This window comes from Muscardinus avellanarius (genome assembly GCF_963383645.1).
Source record: "Muscardinus avellanarius genome assembly, chromosome: 12".
Classification (NCBI taxonomy): Eukaryota; Metazoa; Chordata; class Mammalia; order Rodentia; family Gliridae; genus Muscardinus; species Muscardinus avellanarius.
The window spans coordinates 78,732,684-78,759,067 of record NC_137798.1 but is presented as its reverse complement, the minus strand read 5'-3'; the positions used below and the strand labels follow the sequence as shown (position 1 = coordinate 78,759,067).

The following is a 26,384-nucleotide window of genomic DNA, read 5'->3' as shown; positions in this document are numbered from 1 at the left end:
AGGCTGGCTTCGAACCTGTGCGATCCTCCTGTCTCAGCCTCCCAAGTGCTGGAATTACAAGTGTTGACCACCATGCCTGGCATGTATTACTTATTATTTTTTTGTGTGTGTGGTATTGGGGTTCCTGGAAGCCCTTCTACCTCCGGGCTACACTCCCAGACCTATTTTTACATTTTTATTTGGAAACAGGGTCTCCTAAGCCAGTGCGCGCGGCTGGCTTCGAACCTGCGCGATCCTCCTGTCTCTGCCTCCCAAGCGCGGGGATTACAAGCGTGCGCCACCATGCCTGGTTTACCTAAAATTTTACAGTAACCAGGTGTGATGGCACATGCTTGTAATCCCAGTACTTGGGAGGCTGAAACAGGAGGATCCCAGGTTCAAAAATAAAAAGGGCTGGGGGTGTAGCTTGAAAGTAGAAAATTCCTGGGTTCAATCCCATTCCTGGGTGAATCCCTAGTACTGAAAAAAAATTTTTTTTTCTTGTGAGTAAGTGTTGCTTACTCAGCAAGTAGGGAGATTCTCATTAACTTAGTGAGACTCTGTTTCAAAATAAAAATAAAATAGCGTTGGGGGTGTACCTTGGAGATTGAATGCCTCAGGCTTCAAATCCCCAATACTACAAAATAAATAAATATAACATTTCGTGGTAACTACAAAATCACTTTCCTTTTTTGCCGTGTGTCCTCACTCTATCTATATATGAGAATGAGGAAATAGCATGTGTCTAGTAGCTGGAGAAAGGGGAAGTTCTGTCCTGCTACAAAACAGTATAAGCAGAAACCATGGCCTACGTGTTTTTTTGAGGTTAGGGATTGTCCTGTGCATTTTATTCCTGGCCTCTCTGTGCTGAATTCTTTGTTCCAGGTCACAGGTGGAACCATCTCGATCAAGGGTCTCATGTCCTCCTATCGGACAAGGTAGGTCAGAGGATTTCTTTCTGACCAGCTCCTACACAGAAAGGCAGGGGAAGATGAGCGTAATATTTTTAGAAACTGAAACGAGTTTCAGTTTCTATGACTTGTCTTGGGGAAGAGGAATTCTGATTCCTACAGGTATTTCAAGGAAGAAAAAGAGGTGAGAAGCAGAACAGGAAGTCAGAGAGAACTTGCCTCTGAGGCCTGCCAGTCTCTAGTTCAAAGTACTCAGCTGACCAAAGTGCTGTACTTTGGGGTACTAAGTTCTGGACTCCAATCCTTCCAGTGTTGAAGGGCCCCAGTACAGTAATGCCACCAAAACCAAACCAGGACTTTAAAAAAAATAGTTTTTTCTACTGCTGGGGATGAAATCCAGGATCTTGCACGTGTCAGGTGAGTACCACTGAGCCCCATGATTTATGTGTTTTTTTTGGGGTACAGGTGATGGTTACTAGAGATTAAACCCAGCGGCATTCTACCTTTGAGCTACACCGTGTGCGTGTGCGTGTGTGTGTGTGTGTGTGTGTGTGTGTTTGTTCCTGGGGATTGAACCCAGGGCTGTCCTGCTCTGAGCTACACCCTCAGCCCTTTTTATTTTTTATTTTGAACCGGTCTCACTAAATTGCCAAAGGCCTTGCTAAATTGCTGAGGCTGGTCTTGAACCAGTGATCCTCCTGCCTCAGCCTCCCAAGTACTGGAATTACAGGCTTGTGCCATTTTGCCACCCCCCAAAACTATACAGTCAGTAGTTTTATATTAAAATGTATCAAGCCGGGCGTGGTGGCGCACGCTTGTAATCCTAGCATTTGGGAAGCTGAGACCGGAGGATCGCGGTTCGCAGACAGCCTCAGCTACTAAGTGAGGCCCTCTACAACTCAGTGAGACTCGGTTTCAAATTAAAAAAAAAAAAAAAAAAAAGGGCAGAGGGTGTAGCTCGGAGGTCGAATGCCCATGGGTTCCATCCCCAGACCCGCAAAAAAAAAAAAAAAAAAAGTATGTATAGATAGAGTGAGTGTGTGTGTGTGTGTGTGTGTGTGTGTGTGTGTGTGTTGCTGGGGATTGAACCCAGGAGCATTCCACCTCCAGCCCCTTTTTATTTTTTTCGTTTGGAAACAGGGTCTCGCTAGGTTGCTGACGCTATCCTTGCACTTGTGATCTTCCTTTCTCAGCCTCCCAAGTACTGGAATTACAGGGATGCACCACCACGCCCGGCATTTGATTTACGTTTTTAAAATAACTGCGCTGATTTCTCTGTGAAAATGTGCGAAACATCTACTGTATTCAGAATTTAAATACTTGTCATAAAATAGATACCATCCCGGCTACCTCCGGTCAAAGGGGAAACCTCCCAGGTCCAGAAGGGGACGCTCTAGCCGCCGGGCCAGCCGCGTCGACGCTCGGCACTCGTTGGTACTTCTAGCGAAGTCTGTCGCTTCCGGGAGCCTCCTCCCGGCACCTTCCTCTCTATCCGCTGCGCCTCTATGGTCGCCGGGGCCCCGCCCCCTCCGAGGTCGGTCAGTCCCCAGCCCCGCGGACTCTGCCCCGAGCCTCTCCCGGGCGCAAGGCTCCTGTGTTTGTCCGATCCCGGGTATGGCGGCCCGGGGGCCCGTGCCCGGAGCTGGCGCCAGGTGAGCGAGACGGCCGGAGAGGAGGGCGCGTTAGCCCGGGGCGGTGGGGAAGGGGCTCCTGCCCTCGGCGCCGTGTCCGACTCCCTGGAGCCCGGGCCGGCTCGAGTGAAGAAGTCTGAGCGAGAGCCACTCGCAGGGGGCGTCTACGCCTCCGCGAGGATCCCTGGCCGCCCCGCGCCCGCTGTCCCGTCACCCCGGTTGTGGTATCCTTTCCCTGCATTGGCCTGCTGTTTATTTGCTTGTTTGTTTGCCTTACGTACACAGAATTAAATTGATGACCCTTCTCAGTTCTTGGCACCGCTCTAGAGTTTAATTTCTTGTTGGTATAACCAATTCTTCTAATTTCTGCGGTACTGTGTTGAACAAAAATATTTCTAATTAAATTAAACCCATCAGCTTCTCCCTTTATAGTGTGTGTTTTCGGGGTCTTATTTGAGAAGTGTCTTCTCACTTCAACATCATTCAGGTATCTTCATTAATATGTTTTTCTAAGCCGGGCGTGGTGACAAAAGCTTGTAATCCTAGTACTTGGGAGGCTGAGACAGGAGGATCACAGGTTCCAGGCCAATCTCACCAACTTAGTTAACACCCTGTCTAAAACTAAAAAATAAAATAGGGCTGGGGTGTGGCTCAGAGGTTGAGCAATCCCCAGCACCAAAAAAAAAAAAAAAAAGTTGTACTAGCTAAGGCAGAGACAGGAGAATCACAAATTTGAGGTGCCTGGGCAATATAGTGAGATTCTGTCTCAAAATAAGACTTTTTAAAAAAATGTGACTCTGGGGGTTGAACCCAGGGGCATTCTACTTCCAAGGTATGTATTTTATTATTTTGAAACAAGGTCTCCTTAAGTTGCCAAGGCTGGTCTTTGAACCTATGATCTTCCTGTGTTAGCCTCCCAAGTACTGGGATTACAGGCATGCATCACCACACTGGGCTAAGGCTTTTTTAAGGGCTAGGGACATAGCTCAGTGGTAGAATGCTTGCCTAGCATGTGTAAGCCCATGCTAGGCCCTGGATTCAATCTTCAAAATTACAAAAAGAGAAAGAAAAAAGATGTTTTTCTCTATTTCCTCCTATTAACTTAATGGTGCCACTTTTCATACTGAGATCTATTGCTAGCATATCGTCGCCAGCATTCATAAACCATCGTTTGCACACGGGTTTGTACAACCATTCCTTCTTCGTGGCTTGGCCCCTCCTCAGGACAGTACGGATCAGCTTCTAACTGCTCTTTGAGCCTTACAGCCCCCCGGGGCTTCTCTCTGCTTCCCGACTTTAGGCCCAAGTTAGATCTGCAATTTCTCCAGTGGTTCCTGAGGATACAGAAGGTTTTGTTTCCTTCTTGGTCATCACAGAATGTCTTGATGTTCCTGACCCTCTTGTGTGTGGCCCTGCTGGGTGAGTGAGCGAGCTCTGGGCACTGGAGAAGGGGGTGGGACCCTGGCTTGGGGTCCCTTTCCTTCCCTCTGGAGTGTTGACAAGGCAGGGATTCAGAAAGTCGCTCTTCCTTCTTGTCCCTCACCACTGATTTCTGACTTCTCTCCCTCTCTGCAGAACAACTGGTGATCTACCAGGTTGGCCTGATCCCCAGTCAGTATTATGGGGTCCTGGGAAACAAAGACTTGGATGGGTTTAAGGCGCTGACATTCCTGGCCATCGTGCTCATCGTTCTTAACTCCACAGTAAGAGCCTTCCTATTCCTCTGTCTCTTCCTTCCCAGGCTAGTATCAGTGGGATGTCTGGTAGGACTTAGCCTCCAGGAAGCAGGAACCAAGCTGCGGCTGTGTGTTTTCTCCTGAAACAGTTTCTGGGAACTGGAGGGATGGTTGCCCTGAAGGTCAGAACCCTAGGCAGGGCATGGATCTTGCTCTTCGTCTCTTGGGCCTGGTTTCTCAGGTGTTTCAAACTCCTAGGGTTAGGTTACAAGATTCTGGCTTAATTTCGCATTTGGTGGAAATGGTCATTGTCCCTTATACACCCAGAACTCTTGCATCAGGGAGCCCAGAGCACTTTAAAACCAGGATTGACAGCCAGAGCTGTTGCTGCTCCAGCTCTGACAGCTGAGGCCGTGGCTCAGCCTGGCACACGTCACACTTCCAGCCTTGGCACCTGCTGCTTTCTTCCAGAATGGTCTCCTTCCCTCACCCTGTTCAGTTAGCTAAAGCCTACTCATTTTTTCAAGCCAGCTCCATTGCCGTCTCTTTCAAGTCCTCCTCAATTTTCTCCTTCGTGTTTCCTCCACCAAATGTAGCCCTTTCCCTGCCCTTCACTAATTCCTTGAGTTGACCCTCAAGGGGTCACACTCTTCACACCTCGGCATCGTCTGCTCAATGCTGGCTCAGCACAGAGGCACTTCACGGGTGGCGGAGGATGAGCAGGGATCTGCCCGGCCCCAACCAGCGTTCTCTGTCAGGCTGCACTAGCTCTCCCCTTAGCAAGCCGCTTCTCATTGCTGCGGCCAGCTCTGCTGGGGCTTTAGTTAGTCAGCACAGGCACACCTACCCTCTCCTTACTTTGGGGATAAAGAAGTAAAAACATAAGTGGAACAGACATTGGGGTCCCCAAGCTCTTTCAATATAAAACAGTACACTGCAGAAAGGGGATTAAGGACAAGCCATCGTAAGCCCTTCGGTGAGGAAGGGACAATCCCATGATTTGAAGCTTCAAACAAGAAAAGTGCTGAGTGGTCAGGCTGGGCTGAGCCCAGTCAGCAGAAGCTCTGTCAGCCCTGAGCTTTGAACTGGGACTTGCAGGAGGACATCTCTCCCTCTCCCCCCTTCCCCTCGCCTCTCGCCCTGCACAGCTGAAGAGCTTTGACCAGTTCACCTGCAACCTGCTGTACGTGAGCTGGAGGAAGGACCTCACCGAGCACCTGCACCGCCTCTACTTCCGGGCCCGTGTGTACTACACCCTCAACGTGCTGCGGGACGACATCGATAACCCGTAGGTTCCTCCGCAGTCCTCGCTGCCTTTTGCTTGCTCCTTCCATCTGGAGAGGCCTGGCTGCAGACCCCAGGGAGGTCTGCAGTGAGCTGCCCAGAGCCCTGGGGGAAGGGCCCCCACAGAGGACTCCTGGAGACCACCCGGCTGAGAATAGGGAGCCAAAAAGAAGAGGCCCTCGTCACGGGTGGCAGTGCACGCCTGTAGTCCCAGTGCTTGGGAGGCTGAGACAGGAGGATTATAGGTTCGAGGACAGTCTCATCAAGTAGCAAGACTAAGCCGGGCATGGTGGCGCACACTTGTAATCCCAGCATTTGGGAGGCTAAGGCAGGAGGATTCGTGGTGGTTCAAGGGCAGCCTCAGCCATTTAGTGAGGCCCTCTGCAACTCAGAGAGACCATGTTTCAAAATAAAGAATAAAAAATAGGGCTGGGGTGTAGCTCGGAGGTAGAATGCACCTGGGTTCCACTCCCAGTACTGGGGAAAAAAAAAAAAAGTAGCAAGACTCCCATCAACCTAGCAAGGCTCTGTTTCAAAATAAAAATAAAGGGGAGTGGTGAGTCGGCCCGGGCCACCCTCCCCCCTCATGCCATTTTGGCATGGGGCTGTAACTGTTTTCTGTATTTCTATTTTCTGTATTTCTATCTTTTTAATAAACTTCTTTAAATCTTCAAAAAATAAAAATAAAAAATAGAGTTGCGGGTATAGTTCAGAGGTAGAATGCCCCTGGGCTTAGTCCCCAGTATGATAAATAAATGCCAGGAACAGCTCTTTTTTGTCCGTTTTATATCTTAGTCTTCTAAATAAGGCAAGTGAAGAGCCAGGCATGGTGGTACACACTTGTAATCCCAGCATTTGTGAGGCTGAGACAGGGGGCTCGCAGTTCACAGACAGCCTATTTAGTGAGGCCCTTTGCAACTCAGTGAGACCCTGTTTCAAAATAAAGAATAAAAAATAGGGCTGGCTGTGTAGCTCGGAGGTAGAATACCCCTAAGTTTCATCCCTAGTACTGCAAAAATAAAATAAGGCAAGTGAAGAAAATGTTTTTTGGGGTTTTTTTTGTTTTTTTTCCTAGAAAGCAAGCTCTTAGATTTTCAGTAGCAAAAAACAAAAAAAAAGTTACTGCTGTCTGGGACTCAGTCTAGGATTTAGGTCCCCATTCTCTCACTTCCAAGCTTCTAGCTCTTTCATTCTCTGAGCCCCAGGTTCACTTCTATAAAATGAAAGTAATAGTTTCTATCTCATAGCCTGTAGTTGGGATGAAATGGTATAATTCATGTAATGCACCTGTGCCATGCCTGACATAGCCGGTGTTCCCATGTAAGTGAGCTGTTGTGACTTCCCAGGTGAGAAACTGGGTCCCAGGGATTGCCAGTGATTGGCCCAAGGTCACAGCGCTCCTGGAGAGTTGGAGTCGTTGAGGCCTGGTGGTGAGAGGGGTCCTTTGTCTAGAACCCTGTTTACAGCCTAAGGGTTTAGTCCTCTTTAGGAACCCAGCCTCATCTGGGCATATCTTCCCACGGGGTTGTTGCCAAGGGCACCGAAAGGCCAGCTCAGAAGAGGTGGAAGCCCCAGTTTTCCCGCCCGGGGACCCCACCTGCTAGGTCTGCTTGCTCTGTGTCATTGGCTGCAGAGACCAGCGCATAAGCCAGGATGTGGAGCGATTCTGCCGGCAGCTCAGCAGCATGGCCAGCAAGCTGATCATCTCCCCCTTCACCCTTGCCTACTATACCTACCAGTGCTTCCGAAGGTGCGGCCCTCCTCCTCCCTGCCTGCTGCGTCCCCAGAGCCTCACGCCCAGGTCAGGTCAGGGTCCAAGAGAGGCTGGTCTTCCCTGCCCAGCCTACACCCCAGGGAGTCTTCCTATCTCCTGTGCTCAGGTCCCTGTCCTCTCTTTGGCCTTGTGGTTATTTAAAGTCACAGGAATCCTGGCCCTCTGACAGTTCACACCAAGTATCAGATGTCCCCACATAGGAGTGGAGGGCCTGCGGGCTGCTGAGATTGGCCGGGGCTACCCGAGAGGGGGCTGGGGCGGCGCTGAGGCCTGTGAGGCCACGTGGGCCCCACACACCCTCCCTCGCCCTCTCACCTGCCTTTCAGCACAGGGTGGCTTGGGCCTGTGAGCATCTTTGGGTATTTTATCCTGGGAACCCTGGTGAACAAGACTTTGATGGGGCCCATCGTGGCAAAGCTGGTGCAGCAGGAGAAGCTGGAAGGGGACTTTAGGTATGTCTCCTTTGCTTAAGTTTGTGGGCTGGGTGTGGTGGTTAAAGGATGGGGTTTGGGGCTAAGTTTAAGCCCCAGCTGTTCTAGTTACTAACCATGCCATCTTGGGTGAGGTCTTTCAACTTCTCTTAAGTCTCAGTATTCTCATCTCTGGAGTGGGATGGTAGGTTGCCTATTGAGAATTATGAGAATAAAGGAACTTATAAATGAGAAGCATCAGGCCGGGCGTGGTGGCGCACGCTTGTAATCCCAGCATTTGGGAGGCTGAGAGCAGAGGATCGCAGTTTGTGGACAGCCTTAGCTACTTAGCAAGGCCCTTTGCAACTTAGTGAGACCCTGTTTCAAAAAATTAAAAGACTGAGCCGGGTGTGGTGGTGCATGCTTGTAATCCCAGCATTCGGGAGGCTGAGACAGGAGGATCACGGTTCGTGGACAGCCTCAGCTATTTAGTGAGGCCCTCTGCAACTCAGTGAGACCATGTCTCAAAATAAAGAATAAAAAAGAGGGCAGAGGGTGTAGCTTGGAGGTCGAATGCCTCTGGGTTCCATCCCCAGACCCACAAAAAAATAAAAATAAAAATAAAAAGACTAAAAAAATAGGACTGGGGTTGTAGCTCAGAGGTAGAATAACCCTGGGTTCCATCTCCAGTACCGCAAAAAAAAAAAAAAAAGAGAAGCATTGGGAATGGGGTCTGGTCTGCCACCACCAAAATCACCAGAGCCATTACCATCCCTGGGCTTTTTCACCTGCTTCTGATCTCACCAGTATGCCTCATGTCTGTTGGGCCTGGCAGCCGATGGATCCTGCCCCTACTCTGTGTGCTTCTTGGCCACTTCAGGCTGGGCGTTGGGGAGGAGGTGCTGTAGGCAGGCGTACACCTGTCCTGTCTGCAGAACACAGCGGGCGGCCCCGCCCCTGCACAGCTCCTGGAGTCCCTCCCCAGCCCTGGCATTTCCCATGCCTGTGACAGTCCAGGAGGAGTTGGCTGAGGAGGCCACATATTGAGGTGGAGCGGGGCTCTGCTTTTGGGGGAGGGAGTTTCTCTGGGTCAGGGCTCCCCGTTGTCAGCACACATGTCCCTCCGCCTGCCTAGGTTCAAGCACATGCAGATTCGAGTGAACGCGGAGCCGGCTGCTTTCTACAGGTGAGGTTGATGGACTAGCTCCCCTTCCACCTCGCAGAGCTGGCGGTGGAGAAGGAAAGAAAGACGCTCGGGCTGAGCGTCGTCATATTTGCCTATGACCTCCTCTCTGTCCCTCTCATTGTCCTTGTTTGCCTTGTCCTTGGGTCCCAGGGTTAATAGCCTAACAGGCCAATTAACAGGATGCGTCATCATCTCGCTGATGACTAGAACACATCCCCTCTGCTCTGTTTTCCTGTCTATAAAATAGCCCTTGCCAGTGCCTGACAGCCAGGGCTGGTTCTTTGTGTAGCACAGGAGAGAACAGGGCCTCTCAGAAGGTCAGGAGCCCTGCTCCCCACGAACACCGTCCAAGTGGAGCCGAGTGCACACTGTCCTGATGGCAGTGTTGTGAAATCTCTTCCCTTCCTCCTGGGGCCAGGGCAGGTCCCTGTTCCCTGACGGAGGTGCAGCCCTTGGAATCAGTGCTTGAACTGATAGTGCAGGCCCCAGGCCTTTGATTTTTAAGACATTGCACCCCGTCTTAGAGTGCCTATATCAGAGTGGGGCTAATAGACTTAGGTCCTCAGCTGCAGTTTGCATCCGCCATACTTGGGAGCACCAGGAATATCAGGAGTTGGGTGGTGGGTGGGTAGGGCCGGGCTGCTGGTGAGTTTGCTTTTAGACTCTGCAGATCTGCTGGTAAAGCTCTGGGGAAGGCAGGTTACTTCTTGGAGCTCCAGATGGGTTCTTCTGCAGCCTCTGCAGAATCTGAAATGCCCTCCTTCTCCCTCCTGGAGAATTCCTGCCTGTCCTTGAAGCCCCAAGCAACCTCCTCCGGGGAGCTTTTCCAGACTCCCAGAGTGGTCAGGCCTCTTGGTTGCTGTAGCCCCAGGGACACTGCACACAACAGAAGAACGCAGTATGTCCACCTGTTCCCCTCCCCGAACCCTGAGCTCCGTAGGACGGGGACTCTACTCACCTCTCCATCGCGCTGGCTGGTTAGCATGCTGCCTGGCACATAGTGACTGCTCCGTCTTATTTATTTGGTTAATATCAGCAGCTTTTAATGAGAGCTCCTCATATGTCCGTTACTTTATATTCAGATGCTCCTAATTCTCTTTTGAGGCTGAAACAGAAGGATCACAGGCTTTACAGCATCTTAGTGAGACCCTGTTTCAGAATAAAAAAATGAAGAAGCCGGGCATAGTGGCACATGCCTATAATCCTAGTACATGGGAGGCCGAGATAGGAGGGTCATTGGTTTGAGGACAGCTTCAACAAGTAGTGAGACTCTCCTCAATCTAATGAGACCTTGTTTCAAAATAAAAATAAGAAGCCAGGTGTATTGGCACACTCTTGTAATCCCCGCGCTTGGGAGGCTGAGACAGGAGGATCACACAGGTTCGAAGCCAGCCTCAGCTACTTAGTGAGGCTCTCAGCAACTTAGTGAGACCCTGTTTCCAAATAAAGTATAAAATAGGTCTGTGAGTATAGCCCAGAGGTAGAAAGCCCATGTACCCCAGTACCACCAAAATAAATAAGTAAATAAATAAATAAAATAGGTTGGGGGTGTAGCTTGGAGGTAGAATGCCCTTGGGTTCAATCCTCAGTAACACACTCACACACACACACTCTGAATGCTCATTCTAACTTATTAGGTAGGTATTATTCACTCCATTTGATAGATGAGATAAACTAATGTTAGAGGCCTATGTAACCTCCAGGGTCGCCTAACCAGAAACTTGCAGGGGATTTGAACCAGCTCTGCCCAGTTTACAGTCTGTGATCTTTGCACAGACCATATAAGCAATGAATAGATGCTAGCAGCAGAACAGGTCTGAGGCCAAGGTCACCTGGATGGGCTTAGTCCCTCAAGGGGCTGTGATGAGGGTGGAGTGCCCCACCGGCACTCCCTTGCAGGCCCGTGACGTCCACCCTTTCCCGGCAGAGCTGGGCATGTGGAACACTTGAGGACAGACCGCAGGCTGCAGAGGCTTCTCCAGACCCAGAGGGAGCTGATGTCCAAGGAGCTCTGGCTCTACAGTAGGCAGAGGGGCCCCTGAGGTGGGAACCATGCAGCTGGGAGGGCCCCCCTTCCCATTCCTCCTACCTACTCTCTGATAAATTTGCTCTGGTGACCTGGGCGTGGTGGCGCACACTTGTAATCCCAGTGCTTGGGAGGCTGAGACAGGAGGATCGCACAGGTTTGAAGCCAGCCTCAGCTACTGAGTGAGGCTCTCAGCAACTCAGTGAGACCCTGTTTCCAAATAAATTATAAAATAGGGATGGGGTGTAGTCTGGAGGTAGAACGCCCCTGGGTTCCATCCCCAGTACTGAAAAAAAAAAAAAAATATATATATATATATTTTGCTCTGATGAAAGATTTAGCCAGGGAAGCCACTGCCTTTGCCATGAGCAGTCCAGGAGGAGCGGGCCCCGCTTGGCTTCTCTCCCCATCTGAGGTTGTGTGCTCCCCGGAGCACATGGTGGCCCTGGCTCTCATGCTGTCTGTCTTGTACAGTTGGTGTTAACACCTTCGACTACCTGGGCAGCATCCTGAGTTACGTTGTCATCGCAATCCCCATTTTCAGTGGGGTCTATGGAGACCTGAGCCCCACAGAGCTCAGCACCCTGGTCAGCAAGGTGAGGCCCCCCCTGGCGACCCTCATGCTGCCCGCCGTCCTCTGGCCCCGGGCCCTGGGGTCGAGGCCGGCACTGACCCCTCTCCATCCTGTCCAGAACGCCTTCGTGAGCATCTACCTCATCAGCTGCTTCTCCCGGCTCATCGACCTCTCCACCACGCTCTCAGACGTGGCCGGCTACACGCACAGGTGAGGCCCGTCCTGCCCCTCCCGAGCCGAGCATGTGCTGCTGAAAGAAGCAGCTGAGAGGAAAGAGGAGCAGAGAGGCGCCCGTGTGATGGGGTGTGAGACGGGAAGGAGGGCGCCTTTCCCTGGCGCCCCAGACCCTGCCTCAGGTTCTCGCTTCCTGCCAGGATTGGGGAGCTTCAGGAGGCCCTGCTGGACATGTCCCTGAAGTCACAGGACAAGAGCGAGTGGGACGTGGACACGTGAGTGCGCGACTGTGCAGGAGGGGAGGATGCAGGCCCAGCCCTCCCTCCTGCAGTAGCAGAAGTGTAAGGTGAACGGTGCGACCTCCATCTTGTGCCAGGCGCGTTATAAACGCTCACCCTCACCGGTGCTGTTCTGGCCCCGGGTGTGTCGGTGGACACCATCCCCAGCCGATGGAAGCAAAGTGTGTGCACCTTCCGCCTGGGCCCGGCCCACAGCAAAGCCGTCCCATGGTATCCTCTTCCCCCTTTCCTCGGAGTTCTTGGTCCCTTGTCCAGACCCAGAGATGCCTTTATTCAGGTATCTTTGGGGATCAGGAATGTTTCTGACCTTCCTGCGCTTTCAGGATTTGTTTTATCTCCTTACTTTTCTTGGACAAATCACCTAACTGTTCTGGGTCTCAGTTTCTTTATCTCTGAAGAGGGGGTATTCATAGAACCTTCCTGCTGCATGGTTGTGAGAATTAGATTTCCTCATTCTTGGAAAGTGCTTGGACACTGGCCATATAATAAGCTTTCAAAAACAGAAACCATCTGGCTCAGGCCTGTGCTCGGCTCCCTCTTAGTAAGGAATGCCTTAACAGTTGCCCTGTTCAAAGTTAAAGCTTCGCAGGGTGTGGTGGGACACGCCTGTGATCCCAGTACTTGGGAGACTGAAACAGGAGGATCACAGGTTTGAGGCTAACCCCAGCAACTTAGCCATATTCTACTTCAAAATAAAAAGCAGAAAATATGCTTTGGGTGGGGGGGTGATAGCTCAGAGGTAGATGCCCCCGTGTTTAATCTTCAGTACAAAAAAAAAAAAACAAAAAAAAAACTTAAAGCTTCATGTGACTGTGGGCCTGGAGGCTGGGGGGATGACACAGGGACTGTAAGAAACTGGGGTTGCTCTCTGTGGGGGAGACAGGCATCCGAATTGGCGCCAGGAGCTCCAGAGCTGGTGAGCATTAGCCATGCCCATCTTCCTGGCAGAATTTTGGTCACCGCACTAAGACACCAGGAAAACCCACCAGCATTTGAATTGGACCGAGTCAGCTCTGCAGTCCTGGGCAGCTTACTTAACCACCTGACCCAGTTTCCTCATCAGCCAACTGGGGAGAATGCCTCTAGTTCCTGGGCATTGACATTGATTGAAATCACCCGCCAAGGTGGTGGCGCACGCTTGTAATCCCAGCATTTGGGAGGCCGAGACCAGAGGATCAAGGTTCTCTGACAGCCTCAGCTACTTAGTGAGGCCTTCTGCAACTCAATGAGACCCTGTTTCAAAATAAAGAACAAAAAATAGGGCTGAAGGTGTAGCTCGGAGGTAGGATGGCCTTGGGTTCCATCTCCAGTACCGGCAAAAAAAAAAGAAACTCTCTCCACAGAACTTTATTCTAAGTGACTAGAGGTTGGGGTATTACCTTAAGAATTCAGCACTCATTGAAACCCCAGTGCAGGAGTGTGGCCTCTTGGGGGATGGAACTGTGTGCTCCTCCCACACAGTGCTCCCCCTGCCTGTCCTCTCACCCCAGGTCCCCAGAGTGGCCAGCAGCAGAACCAGCAGACACAGCTTTTCTCCTGGAACGGGTCTCCATCTCTGCTCCCTCCTCTGAAAAGCCCCTGGTCAAGGACCTGAGCCTGAAGATCTGCGAGGGGCAGAGCCTGCTCATCACGGGCAACACGGGCACCGGCAAGACGTCGCTGCTGCGGGTGCTGGGCGGCCTCTGGACGAGCACGCGGGGTGAGAGCCGGGCCTCCCTGCCTCTGGTCCAGCCCTGACCCTGGGGGCGGGGGCGGCGTGGTGGACTCCAGCCTTTTTGGCTGGGGAAGGAGGGCGAGAGGTGGACAGGCAAGGCAGCTACCTTCTGTGCGATCTCAAAATGGAGGCCTCTGTGGGCTCTGCAGGCTCCGTGCAGATGCTGACGGATTTTGGGGCCCACGGGGTGCTGTTCCTGCCACAAAAGCCGTTCTTCACTGACGGGACCCTTCGGGAGCAGGTCAGCCAGATCAAGGGCCTGCTCCTCCCCCACCCCCAACCCACTCAGCTGGGGCCACCAGCAGTGTGGCAGGTCTCAGGCCCTAGGGAGTTATGGGTCAGAAGGTCGGTACTAAAGTAGCCATGTCTGGAAACTCTGGGATCCAAGGACATTCTTTTCAGCATCCATAGATTGGATCCACGTACTCAGAGCAACCCTTGAGTACAGAGAAATCTGTGGGGGCTTCTGGCCAGTTACCACATGTTTGTCAAGCACCCAGGATTCTGTGCCCTGCCCTCAGGAGACTCAGACTGGCCCCCCAAGTACGTGGAAGGTCGCAGTGGCCCAGCCTCACTCTCTGTGCCTGGACCTCTCCCACTGGACGCTCAGGCCAGGGTCCTGACTGCTCGTTGGAGAGGAGCCTGGCTTCCCAGGGAGGGGGCTGGTGCGGCTCTCTCTTCTGCCCCCCTAGGCCAGTGTGGTTTTTGTTTTCAGGTAATATACCCCCTGAAGGAGATCTACCCCGACTCAGGTGAGCTGGCCCTCTGTGGGTGCTGTCCTCCCCTCTCCGTGTCCCCGCTCTGCCTGGCTGTGGCCTCGGCTGCAGCCAGGCTGCTGGTTTCAGGTTGGGTCTCTTCCCTCAGCTGAGCTGTTCTGGGTCAGTACAGGGACCTCATATTGCTAATCTCTTCCCCTCCATGAGGAGGTTCCCACTGACGGAAGGGAAGTGGTTAATTCTTTTACCTGCCCATCACTGTCACATGAGCCCCAGCGCAGCAGTCTGGGCACCCACCCCACCATGATGCGCCCCGTGATTCTGGCCAGCCAAGGAGCTGACATGTTGAAGAAGCCTTCTCTGCTCTGCAGGTTCCACTGATGATGAGAGGATCATGAGGTTCTTGGAGCTGACAGGTCTGGTAAGCGGGGCGGGGCCCTGAGCCCACCCAGGAGCACTGACCACGGGAAGGTGCTGGCCCAGCAGAGCCGCCCTGCCATCTCTGGGTCCAGGGCTGGCGAGGGGAGTGGAAGAACAAATGGGCTGTGGGGTGCAGACAACAATGGGCTGAATGCTCTAGAGATTTTAAAACAATAATAAAACCAATCAAGTTAGCCATGCCACAGCAAGTCTGAACAGTATAGTTGATGATGTCTCTCTTGGGACACCACGGGGGTGTCTGTCTGTCTCAGAAGTGTTTATGTGCTGGGAACTAAGGGTGGCAGGAAACAAGGATGGACCTTTCATGGACCCTGTGTCCTCTGGGTCTCTTGCAGTCCAGCTTGGTGGCAAGAACAGAGGGTCTGGACCAGCAGGTGGATTGGAACTGGTAAGAATGGAGCTGGGGGCACTCCAGCCAGTTCCCCCATGAAGACGGTGGACTCTAGGGGCCTGTCAAGGGATGGAACGGCTCCTGACCTCAAAGGCCAGATGTTTGGTACACCAGGCACAGGTTCTGTGCCCTTGAGAGTAGAGTTTGGGCCTCTTCTGGACAGGAGGGTTGTGGTTGAGAGGGAGGCTCCTCTGTCTATCCTGGGGCTAACCTCTGCAGAGAGCCTTTTTTCTTGCCCAGACCCATTCTTGGCAAAAGCCAAGCTGTTGCCTCCCCCCTGCATTCACCTATCGCTCCCCTTCCAGGTATGATGTCCTGTCCCCAGGCGAGATGCAAAGACTCTCCTTCGCCCGGCTCTTCTACCTGCAGCCGAAGTACGCAGGTGAGCTCCGCCGCGGAGGCACACGTGCCAGGCCCCGCAGTGCTCGCAAGTGTAGCTTGTGTTCACATGCACCTGGCACACCTCTGCCCTGCTACGCACCTCTGTGTCCCCTGTGTGGCGCCTCAGAGCAGCCCTGAGGTCGCAGTGATACCTGCTCATAAGCTTCCTGTCATTCAGTGAGCGGGCATCCCCCTGGCTCTGCCTGGCCGAGGGCTGGCAGGTATGGGCTCTTCCAAAGACACATCATGGTTGTCCCTGGATTGAGCCTTTCAGGGGTCAGCATGCTTATCAATAGAAACCTGAGGGACTCCCCCGGCCACGCACAGCAGCATTCCCGGGGACCAGGTGGCCCTTGGCCCATCTCCCTGAGGCAGGGCTCCTGGAAGCTCAGGCACCAGAGCAGCTTTCCACCCCTGCCCCGGGCCCAGTGGGGGCCACAGAGGTTGAGGAGGGGCAGAGGGCGCGAGGGCAGGACTTTGACCCCTTCCTGCCATGCCGCCCAGTGCTTGACGAGGCCACCAGCGCCCTGACAGAGGAGGTGGAGAGTGAGCTGTACCGCATCGGCCAGCAGCTGGGGATGACGTTCATCAGCGTGGGCCACCGGCCCAGCCTGGAGAAGGTGCTCTTGCTCACGAGGGTGGCCTGAGGAGGAGGAAGCACCTAGAGGCCCCTGAGCATGGGGAGCCGGGGTGGAAGGGGGTGGATTCCGCATGGACCCTGTGCCCGCGGCCTCACCCGCCGTGGTGGTGGTGTCTCGTAGTTTCACTCGTGGATTCTGAAACTCTGTGGAGGAGGAAGATGGGAACTGACTAGAGTCAAAGTGGAATGAAGCGGAGGATGTGGATGGCCGCCAGAAGGGAGCCCAGGCTGGTGCAGCCAGCAGACCCGGCGGGACCAGGACTGAGGGCCAAGAAGGAGCCCCAGTTCACCTCACAGGGCCTCTGCGGCAGCCCTGGCAGCAGGAGGCCCGGCCCAGCGCGGCACCAGAGGAAACACCGAGGTCTCCCAGGCCTCAGCCAGCCCTCCGCGTGCTGGAGTGCTGAGGACTCACAAATTACTGCAGATAGAGTTTGCTGAAGAAAAATCCAGACGTGCAAGGTTTAAGATGTGAAGGGTCAAGGGTGGACCTGGAGTCAGGAGAGCCAGTTACGTTTTATAAGGGTAGACTTTTAACTTTAACTGACTTTCTAAATTTTATAAACTTTTTAAAAAAGAAAAACATTAAAAAAGTCATTTTGTAGCCTTTGTTCTTTCTCTTTCCTACTATAAAGTGATCTTTTATTTATTTATTATTAATTTTTTTCGAGGTGCTGAGAATTGAACCCAGAGGCATTCTACCTCTGAACTACACCGCAGCCCTATTTTATTCTTTATTCTGAAACAGAGTCTCACTAAGTTGCAGAGACTGACCTCCAACCTGCGATCCCCCTGTCTCAGCCTCCCAAGCACTGAGATTACAAGCATACGCCACCACGCCCGGCTTAAAGTGATCTTTTTAGTGGAATCTCCAGGCTTGTCTTTGAGAGCCTGAGGGGAGGGAGCCCACTCCACTGCCCTCGTGCCTTCAGCGTGTGGGTTTCACTCCACTGTCTGCCCTCCATGTGTCAGTGGTGACATCAGTACCACTGACCTCTAGGGCCCTTCTGTCTCTTGTGGCCTTATTTTGGTGCTGGAGACAGAACACAGGCCCTTGTCTGTGCTAGGCAAGCGCTCTACTACTGAGCTATACTTCCAGCCCCTGTCTTTGTTTTCTTAACCCTGAAGAAAACTAACCCCCCTTTCCCTCACCAGACAAAACAAGGTTAGAACCAGGCATGGTGGCTCATGCTTATAATCCCAGCACTTGGGAGGGTGAGACGGGAGGATCCAGGTTCACAGCCAACCACAGCTGCTTAGTGAGGCCCTTTTCAATTTGGTAAGACCCTGTTTCAAAAGTAAAGAATAATAAATAGGGCTGGAAATGCAGCTCAGAGGTAGAATGCCCGTTTTTCAATCCCAGTACCACAAAAGGAAAAAAAAAACAAGGTTAGAATCCTTCCCACCCCACATCAGTTATTGAACTTAAAGGTGGTCTACCACTGAGCTACATCCCAACCCCCCCCCCCTTTTTTTTTTCAGTACTTGGAATGGAACACAGAGCATTGTATGCCTCTGAGCTATACCCCCAGTCCTATTTTTTGGTATTTTTATTATTTATTTATTTTTGTGATACTGGGGATGGAACCCAGGGGCATTCTACCTCCAAGGTACACCCCGACCCAATTTTATTTTTATTTTGAAATAGGGTCTCACTAAGTTGATGAGAATTTCACTACTTGCTGAGGCTCTTCTCAAACCTGAGATCTTCCCAAGTACTGATTACAGGTGTGTATCACCATGCCCAGCTTATTTATTTATTTATTTATTTGTTATTTTTGAGTTGCCCAGGCTAGCCTCAAATTTATGATTCTCCTGCTTCCCCCTCCCAAGTATCTGAGATTAGAAGCATGTACCACCATGCCCAGCTTTTACCTAATATGTATGCATAAAGTATATATATATATATTTGGCACTTGGGATTGAACCCAGGGTCATTCTACCTCTGAGCTACACCCCTAGCCCTTTTTATTTTTTATTTTGAAATAAGGTCTTACTAGATAGCTGAGGGTCTTGCCTGGAGCCTGCATCCTCCTGCCTCAGCCTCCCAAGTACTGGGGTTTTAGGCATGTGCCCCACACCCAGCTTTTACCTAATATTGTTAAAAACTAACAGAACCAGGCAATGTTTTCTTTTCCTACAGTTCTAGCAATTCACAAGCCTGAGGCAGCCTGGGCCACGAAAGAAAGAAAAAGAAACAAACAGGAAAAAAACTAACATCTTTTTCATTTAAGTGGTTTTTAGAAAAAAAAAAACTTTATACTTGACATAGACAATAACTAAAAATAAACACAACGAAAACCAGTGTTATTAAATTGCAGCTACATGCTGTTGTCTGCAAAGACTGAACCCGAGGCTTGGTGTCTTTGTTAAAAAAAATATTAGCACCCAACAGAGATTTTTCCACTAACAAAATTAGGTAGAATGGGAAGTGTAAGGGAAATAACTTCATCACGGTCAGATCTAAAGCTGCTTAGTGCCTTGTTGGTACCCTATAAAGTGGCCCCAGATGCAAGGGTTGGAGTCTCCTGGGGATGTGCTGCCCTGGGTTACAGTCTTGACCTGCGTAGCCGGCAGCACAGCCTTGCACCTGTTTTTCCTTTCTTCCTCCCAGTAGGGCTGCTAAGGCCACGTGTCCAGGTGCTGGGCTGATGGTGTGTCCAGTCCCTGCCAAGGTGCTACAGGACTCAGCGCTAGAAAGGCCCCTGGCAGCGCTTCGGTGACAGTCTCCAGGAAAAAAGGGGCCTTCAAAGTTGGCATCTGCTTCAGGAACCTTCTTATACTCGAATCTCCCAAACATGCCCTGCCAAGTGTTTTGGTTCTGTTTCTTTCTTGTTGCTAAGGATTGATCTGAGCTTTGCACAAGCTAAGTGCCTGCTGTACACTGAGCCACACCCAGCGCCCCAGCGGTCTTGAGCCTCCATTTCAAAGCCTGTGGCGCTGGGGCCCACCCGTCCTCAGCTCTGTGCAGGAAAGTTCTCGCTTAGCTTAGGGAGAACCTGTTGCCCAAGTTGCTCTGACTTCCACCCTTGGGCACATGTCTGTTAAATTGTTGGGTCTGAGCCAGGCATGGTGGTGCACACTTGTAATCTCAGTACTTGGGGGGCTGAGACAGGAGTGGCCAGCCTCAGCTACTTAGTGAGGCCCTCCGCAACTGAGACCTTGTTTCAAAATAAAGAATAAAAAAATAGGGCTGAGGGTGTAGCTCAAAGGTAGAATGCCCCTGGGTTGAAACCCTAGTACCACAAAAAAAAAAAAAAAAAAAAAAAAAACAAGAAAGAAAGAATTTGACCATTCTGGTGTTCCCCTAAAAGCTAATATGAAATCCATAAAAACTATTAATAGAGCTGGGCATGATGGCACACGCTTTAATCCCAGCATTTGGGAGGCTTAGACAGGAGGATTGTGGTTCGTGGACAGCCTCAGCTACTTAGGCCCTTTGCAACTCAGTGAGACCCTGTTTCAAAATAAAGAATAAAAATAGGGCTGAGGGTGTAGCTCAATGGTAGAATGCCCTGGGTTTCATCCCCAGTAACACACACACACACACACACACACACACACACACACACACACACACACAAACTATTAATAGAATTTGCCAAGAGTTAAGTTGGGTTGGGGAATTATATTACCTACTACAACTCAGAGCATCTTTAAAATTCCTGTTATTTTCCTGGCCACAGTTTATTCATCTAACACCCATCTCCCCTTCATCCTCTTAAAGCTTTTGGGACACCCCTCCTTCCCCTCCCAAGGGATTGGGTGTTGGAGGAGATGACTTAGATTCCAGGATAAACTTCGTCAGGAAACGGGAGGGTGGGTGGAAGTGACCTTAGCTCAGGGTGAAAAGTCCATGAATGGCGGCAGGAAAAGTCCTCCCAACAGCAGCTGCTCCTCCCATTCGTCCAGCGCTTCCCATGCACTTTCCTCTCTAATCCTCACCACAGACCCAGGAGAGAAGAGGCTACAGGGCTGGAGCCATCACTAATGGGGCGCAGACCTACTCTGCCTGAGGGCCGTCTTTGAGTCCTTGTAAAACCAAGTGTCCCTGGACCAAGCCAGAGAGTTCAGCTGGGGGCAGAGGTGGATAGGACTGAGGAAGATGACCTGGCCGGTGGGGGAGGAAGTGGAGACTGTGGGCCCAGCATAAGGAACCCGAGGGAGACTCGGGTCAGCCACCTCAGTATTTGTGCGTGTGTGTGCTGGGCTTTGAACCCAGGGTTATTCTACCTCTGAGCTATACCCCCAGCACTATTTTTTTTTTTAAGATTTAAAGAAGTTTATTAGAAAGATAGAAATACAGAAAATAGAAATACAGATCCATACCAGACTGGCATGGAGGGGTGACTCGAAATGAATACACCCTCTATTTTATTTTTTTGGAAACAGGGTCTCACTAGGTTGATGACCGTCTCAATGCTTGCTGGGGCTGTCCTTGAACCTGTGATCCTCCTGTCTCAGCCTCCCAAGTACTGGGATTACTGGAGTGCACCACCACGCCCAGCTGCCACCTCAGTATTTTGAAGATGACAGGGACTGGCAGGCCACAACAAGCCTCTGTTCCTGCCACAGTCCCTGGGCAGCTGGGCTCCGCGTTCTGAATCAGAGGACAGAGCTGTACTTTGTCCCAGGAAGCTGGAGGAGGACAGTGCCAGTTATCCTCTGTGAAAACTGTTTTTCTTTCTTTCTTGTGGTACTGGGGATGGAACCAGGGACATTCTACCTCCGAGCTACACCCCAGCCCTATTTTTTATTCTTTATTTTGAAACGGGGTCTCACTAAGTTACAAAGGGCCTCCCTAAGTAGCTGAGGCTGGCAGTGAACTGTGATCCTCCTGTCTTGGCCTCCCAAGTGCTGGGATTACAAGCATGCACCACCACGCCCGGCTCAGAAACTGTTTTTCTATCAACACTGTCCTGTTGATGCCAAGAGCTGCTGGTTTATGCTCCACCTGGATGTTGGGGTAATGGTGGTCTTGAGCAATCCCTGGGGAAGGGGGGCCTCTGGAGGTACACACAGTTGTTGAGAGAACCCACCCCTGGGGGAGGCCAAGCCAGCAGAGGTGGGGCCCAGGATTCTTGTGGGAGGCTACAGAGGCCATCCTGTGAGGTGGGATGGGGCTTAGGTGGCCCTGGCCCCGGGCATCAGGCAGGGACATGGGCTGGGGACCCTGATTTTGAGCCTCCCGGCAGGGGGGGCTGGTGGATATGCCCATCTGTAGGTAGGTAAGGGTTTTGAGCGTCAGAAGCCTCTAGGAAGGTTTTCCTGGGAAAGTCCAAGTTCAAGGCATGGCAGAGACCTTCACCCAGCATTGGGTCATCCCTTTCCCCAGGCCAAGAACTGCCAGGCCCCAAGGGCAGAAGGGGAAACCAAGGTAAGCCCGAGTTCCTGGCTGGGGGAGAGGTTGACAGCTCACGCAGAGATTGAGGAGCATGAGGGAAGGCCGGCTCCGCCACACTCCCCAGGGCCTCCAGGGAGGTGCAGCCTCTGACCCTGCACCCCAGGTGAGGGGTCTGAGCTCCGGGAGCTGTGACTCACTGAGGAGTCCCCAGGTGATCCTGTCCAAGGCAGAGCTCCTGAGCTGCTCCCGCCCCCACCGCGGCGCTCATCCTGCCATCTCAGGGAACAGGGCCCCAGCTGCCCCCCTGAGCTCAGAGACCCCCTCCCCACCCAACCCATCCCTGGTTCTGTGGATGATTGGCTCTTCTCACATCTTCTGCATAAAATAAATTGATGACCTGGCAAGATTTCTGATAGGAATTAGTAACAAGAGAGTGCACATCTCATTTATATTAACGTAGGAAATGAAAGAACAGAAACCATAAACTCTCAGGCTGTAGTGGAAACAGGTTTTAATATGACAGTAATATTCAGGTCTAGCAGACTGACCCTACAGAAATAAAAATGATTATGAGGATACCATGAATATACCAACAACTAGGATTATCTAGATCAAATGGACAAATTTCTATTTGACAAACTACCAAGTTTCCACACAAATTACCAAGACTGTTTTAGGAAGAAATCCAAAATCTGAAGAGATCTGTAACAAAAACAAAAATTCAATCTTGTATCAAAAACTTCTCAACCAATAATCCTAGGATGAAGTGGTTTCTGTGGTAAATACTACCAAAAGACATTTAAAGAATATTGCCGGTCGGGCGTGGTGGCGCACGCTTGTAATCCCCACACTCGGGAGGCAGAGACAGGAGGATCACGCTGGTTCGAAGCCAGCCCTGCTGGCTTAGGAGACCCTGTTTCCAAAAATAAAAAGTATAAAACAGGTCTGGGAGTGTAGCCCGGAGGTAGAAGGGCTTCCAGGAACCCCAGTACCATCAAAAAAAAAAAAAAAAAAAAAAATCTAACAGCCGGGAATGGTGGCTCATGTGTGTAATCCCAGCATTCAAGAGGCTGAGACAGGAGGATCAAGGTTCAAGGACATCCTCAGCTACTTAGTGAAGTGCTTTGCAACTCAGTGAGACCCTGTTTTAAAATAAAGAATAAAAAATAGGGTTGTGGGTATAGCTCACACATAGAATGCCCCTGGTTCCATCTCCAGTACCAAAAAATAAATAAAAATTAACATGCCTGTATTCCCAGCCACTTGGGAGACTGAAGCAGGATTGCAAATTCTAGGCCGCTCTGGCCAACTTAGTAAAACCCTGCATCAAAAAGGTGGAGACTGCCAAGCGTGGTGGCGCACCCATGTAATCCTCGCGCTTGGGAGGTGGAGACAGGAGGATCACACAGGTTCGAAGCCAGCTGTGCTGGCTTAAGAGACCCGGTTTCCAAATAAAAACATATAAAAATAGGTCTGGGAGTGTAGCCCAGAGGTAGAAGGGCTTCCAGAAATCCCAGTACCACCAAAAAAAAAAAAAAAAGTGGAGGCCAAGCCAGGCGTGGTGGTGCACACTTGTAATCCCAGCATTCTGGAGGCTGAGACCAGAGAATCACAGTTCGCGGACAGCCTCAACTACTTAGTGAGGCCCTCTGCAGTTCAGTGAGACTCGGTTTCAAAATAAAGAATAAAAGGCCGGGCGTGGTGGCGCACGCTTGTAATCCCCGCGCTTGGGAGGCTGAGACTGGAGGATCGCACAGGTTTGAAGCCAGCCTCAGCTACTTAGTGAGGCTCTCAGCAACTTAGTGAGACCCTGTCTCCAAATAAAGTATAAAATATAGGTCTGGGAGTATAGCCTGGAGGTAGAAAGCCTCTGGGTTCCACCCCCAGTACCACCAAAAAAATAAATTTAAAAAAAATTTAAAAATAAAGAATAAAAAGTAGGGCAGGGGGTGTAGCTTGGAGATCGAATGCCCCTGGGTTCCATCCCCAGACCCTCAAAAAAAAAAAAAAAAGTGGAGGCCTGGTGTGTGGCGTGTAGCTCAGTGGTAAAGCACCCTTGGGCTTAATACCTTGTAACACACACACACACACACACACACACACACACACACACACACACATTTAACCGAAAGCTTCTCAAGTGAAACCAATCAGATAAGCTGGTGTCAGGACTGGAGGAGCTATCACAGGCAGGATCTGGGCGGGCAGTGACCCCAGAGGCAGGAAGTATGAAGAGCCCAAAGGCTTGAGACATCTCTGTTACATTTTCTAGCCCTTTGCAGTCAACTAAGACCCTTGGAACTTCTGGGGTAAATGGTGCACTAGGCTGGTGAAATTTTCCGCTTAAAAAAAAGGAGAGATGTGCAAAATATAAAAAAGGCAAGTTATTTGGGTTTTTTGTTGTTGGTTTTTTTTTGCGGATCTGGGGATGGAACCCAGGGGCATTCGACCTCCGAGCTACACCCCCTGCCCTATTTTTTTATTCTTTATTTTGAGACATGGTCTCACCGAGTTGCAGAGGGCCTCACTAAGTAGCTGAGGCTATTCACGAACCGCGATCCTCCCGTCTCAGCCTCCCGAATGCTGGGATTACAAGCGTGCGCCACCACGCCTGCCTCTATTTTTATTTTGAAACAGTCTTGCTAGATTGATGAGAGTCTTACTACTTGCTGAATCTGTCTTCAAACCTGCGATGCTCTCGTCTCAGCCTCCCAAGACTGAGATTACAGGTATGCACCACCACACCTGGCTAATATTTTCTTGTTCATAAATAAATCCATCTAATTGCTATATCATCATCTCAGCTGGCCATCCCTGGATTTGGCTTTTAATCCTTCATTTTCAGTTCTGAGCCACAGACACTGCTCTGGTTTCCTTCCCTGGCCAGGTAGAGGCAATGAGTGGATCTTCCCTTTTCCCTCTCACCTCTGGTCTTCTTGTTCAACCACTTCTCCCTGGCCTCATCAGCCTCAAGCAAGGGGAGAAAGTGAATCTCAGCCTGGTAGGCAACAGAACAGCTTGTGCAATTCTGTAGTTCAACACAAGGCCACCTCCTCCACCCAGCGTGGTGGCACACACCTTTAATCCTAGTACTTGGGAGGTTGAGACAGGAGGTTCAATGGTTCAAGACCAGCCTCAGCAACTTACTGAGACCCTCAGCAACTTAGCAAGACCCAGTTTCAAAATGAAACATAAACTGGGGTGTAGCTCAAAGGTGGAATGCTCTTGGGTTCAGCCTCTAGTTAAAAAAAAAAAAAAAAGAAGGTGCATTCTCATTCATTTAACCCCCTCCCTGTGACAGGTTCCCTGCAGCCCAGAGCCTGGCTCCATCACGTCAGGAGCAGAGCCACAGATGAACTGAGCGTTCCCTGGCCGAGGTGCGGCTCAGTCAATGAGCACAGTTAGCATGGGGAGGAATTGATCTGTAGTGAGGAATTAATGGAGCGAAACATTGCCAGGCCCCTCTGCTGGGCTAAGCAGAGATGTCTAGCTGTCTAGCTCCTTTGCTGCCTGAGGGGAAGAGCAGCCAGGCAAGAGCAGGGGGCCCGAGGGAGACCTACAGACAAGCCAGGAGTCAGGAAGCACAGGGAGACAGACAGGGGAGCACCATTAGCTCTGGGCCCAGGCACGGCTCCCCAGAAGGTGAGCTGGTAAGATGAGCCCCAGCGCTTGGGGGCCGGGAGAGGGGCAACCCTGGCACTTGCTCCAATCCCAAGAAGCCATCAGTAGTTTTCCCTCTAGAAAACCAACTAGCTTATGTTTTTAATTAAATTTTAGTTTTACAATTTTACATTTACATAAAAATAATTGAAATAAACCGGGTGTGGTGGCCCACGCTTGTAATCCTTAGCATTTGGGAGGCCGAGACAGGAGGATTGCAGTTCACAGCTTCAGCTACTTAGTGAGACCTTGTTTCAAAATAAAGAATAAAAAATAGGGCTGGGGGTGTAGCTTGAAGGTAGAATGCCCCTGGGTTCCATCCCCAGTACTGAAAAAAAAAAAAAGAAAAAAAAAGTTCAGAGCCAGGATGTCACAAAGGCCGCGGGGGAGGGGGGCATCCAGTGGAGCAGAAAAAAGCCTCCAAGGCTCTACGGAGCTGTGGGGTGCAGGGGCCAGAGGAGGCTGGAAAGTCCAGCAGGGAACAGGTCCCGGCCACCCTGCAGACCCTCTTCCTGCCACAGCTGCTCTCTCCAGACCACAGGCCAGGGCCCGAGAAGCTCCCGCTCTGTCGCCACCTCCACGTGTCCCTCTCGCCCCCCTCACCGGCCTCCTCAACTATCCCTGCCAGACCTCCTGGCTATGCAGCTCTCCTCAATCAGAGCTGCCCGCCCTCATCAATCAGAGCTGCCTGCCCTCCATGGCTCTCTGGCACTTTTTGGTGTCGAGCGCCATCTATTGGCAGTCTGGTGGACTTGCACCCTGGAAGGCGATCGCCAGGGGAGAGCCAGGTGCTGTTAGCACCGTGTGGGACTGCTTTTCAGTGGACTGGGCCTGGCTGTCCAGCCTACACTTCCAGTCTCTTCTCTAGGCCATGGCTTCCCAGCCTCTGTTCTCATTGATTGTGGGCCTATTTGCATTTCCTTCTGCAGATGGCTGCCTGCTCCTCCCAGGGTTAACCCCCTGGGGTGGTGGTCATCTCCAAGCCTGACTGTTCCAAGTGTTTCCAAGATCTACTGGCGGCCTACAGAGCGTGCCCGTGTGTGTGCCACCTTTCCCAATGTCCTGGCTTCTTCCTCCCAATGCCACAGGAGCAGGTGCTATTACTCTCTTGGGAAAGCAGGAGAGAGGCTCAGAGGTTAAATGCTTTGACGCAGTCCCACATCTGGTCAAGTCCCC

The 26,384-nt window shown here is 51.3% G+C and overlaps 1 protein-coding gene across 3 annotated transcripts; it reads left to right on the top strand.

Moving 5' to 3' along the window:
• Positions 1 to 2,504: 2,504 nt before the first annotated feature.
• ABCD4 (ATP binding cassette subfamily D member 4) lies at positions 2,505 to 16,397 on the top strand (the record flags this gene model as incomplete). Of its 3 annotated transcripts, XM_080707331.1 has the most annotated exons (19): positions 2,505 to 2,542; positions 3,822 to 3,940; positions 4,097 to 4,224; positions 5,346 to 5,485; positions 7,115 to 7,231; positions 7,582 to 7,707; positions 8,801 to 8,851; positions 10,779 to 10,873; positions 11,352 to 11,473; positions 11,570 to 11,661; positions 11,826 to 11,900; positions 13,415 to 13,623; positions 13,788 to 13,879; positions 14,354 to 14,390; positions 14,726 to 14,775; positions 15,131 to 15,183; positions 15,492 to 15,568; positions 16,072 to 16,187; positions 16,329 to 16,397. In XM_080707331.1, the coding sequence occupies 19 exons, from the start codon at positions 2,505 to 2,507 to the stop codon at positions 16,395 to 16,397; spliced, it is 1,806 nt and encodes a 601-aa protein (XP_080563457.1). The 3 variants fall into 3 exon arrangements, with proteins under 3 accessions (XP_080563457.1, XP_080563458.1, XP_080563459.1); XM_080707332.1 differs by lacking the exon at positions 7,582 to 7,707; XM_080707333.1 differs by lacking the exons at positions 2,505 to 2,542; positions 3,822 to 3,940; positions 8,801 to 8,851; positions 16,329 to 16,397 and having other exon boundaries at positions 4,210 to 4,224; positions 16,072 to 16,214.
• Between the last annotated feature and the right edge of the window lie 9,987 nt (positions 16,398 to 26,384).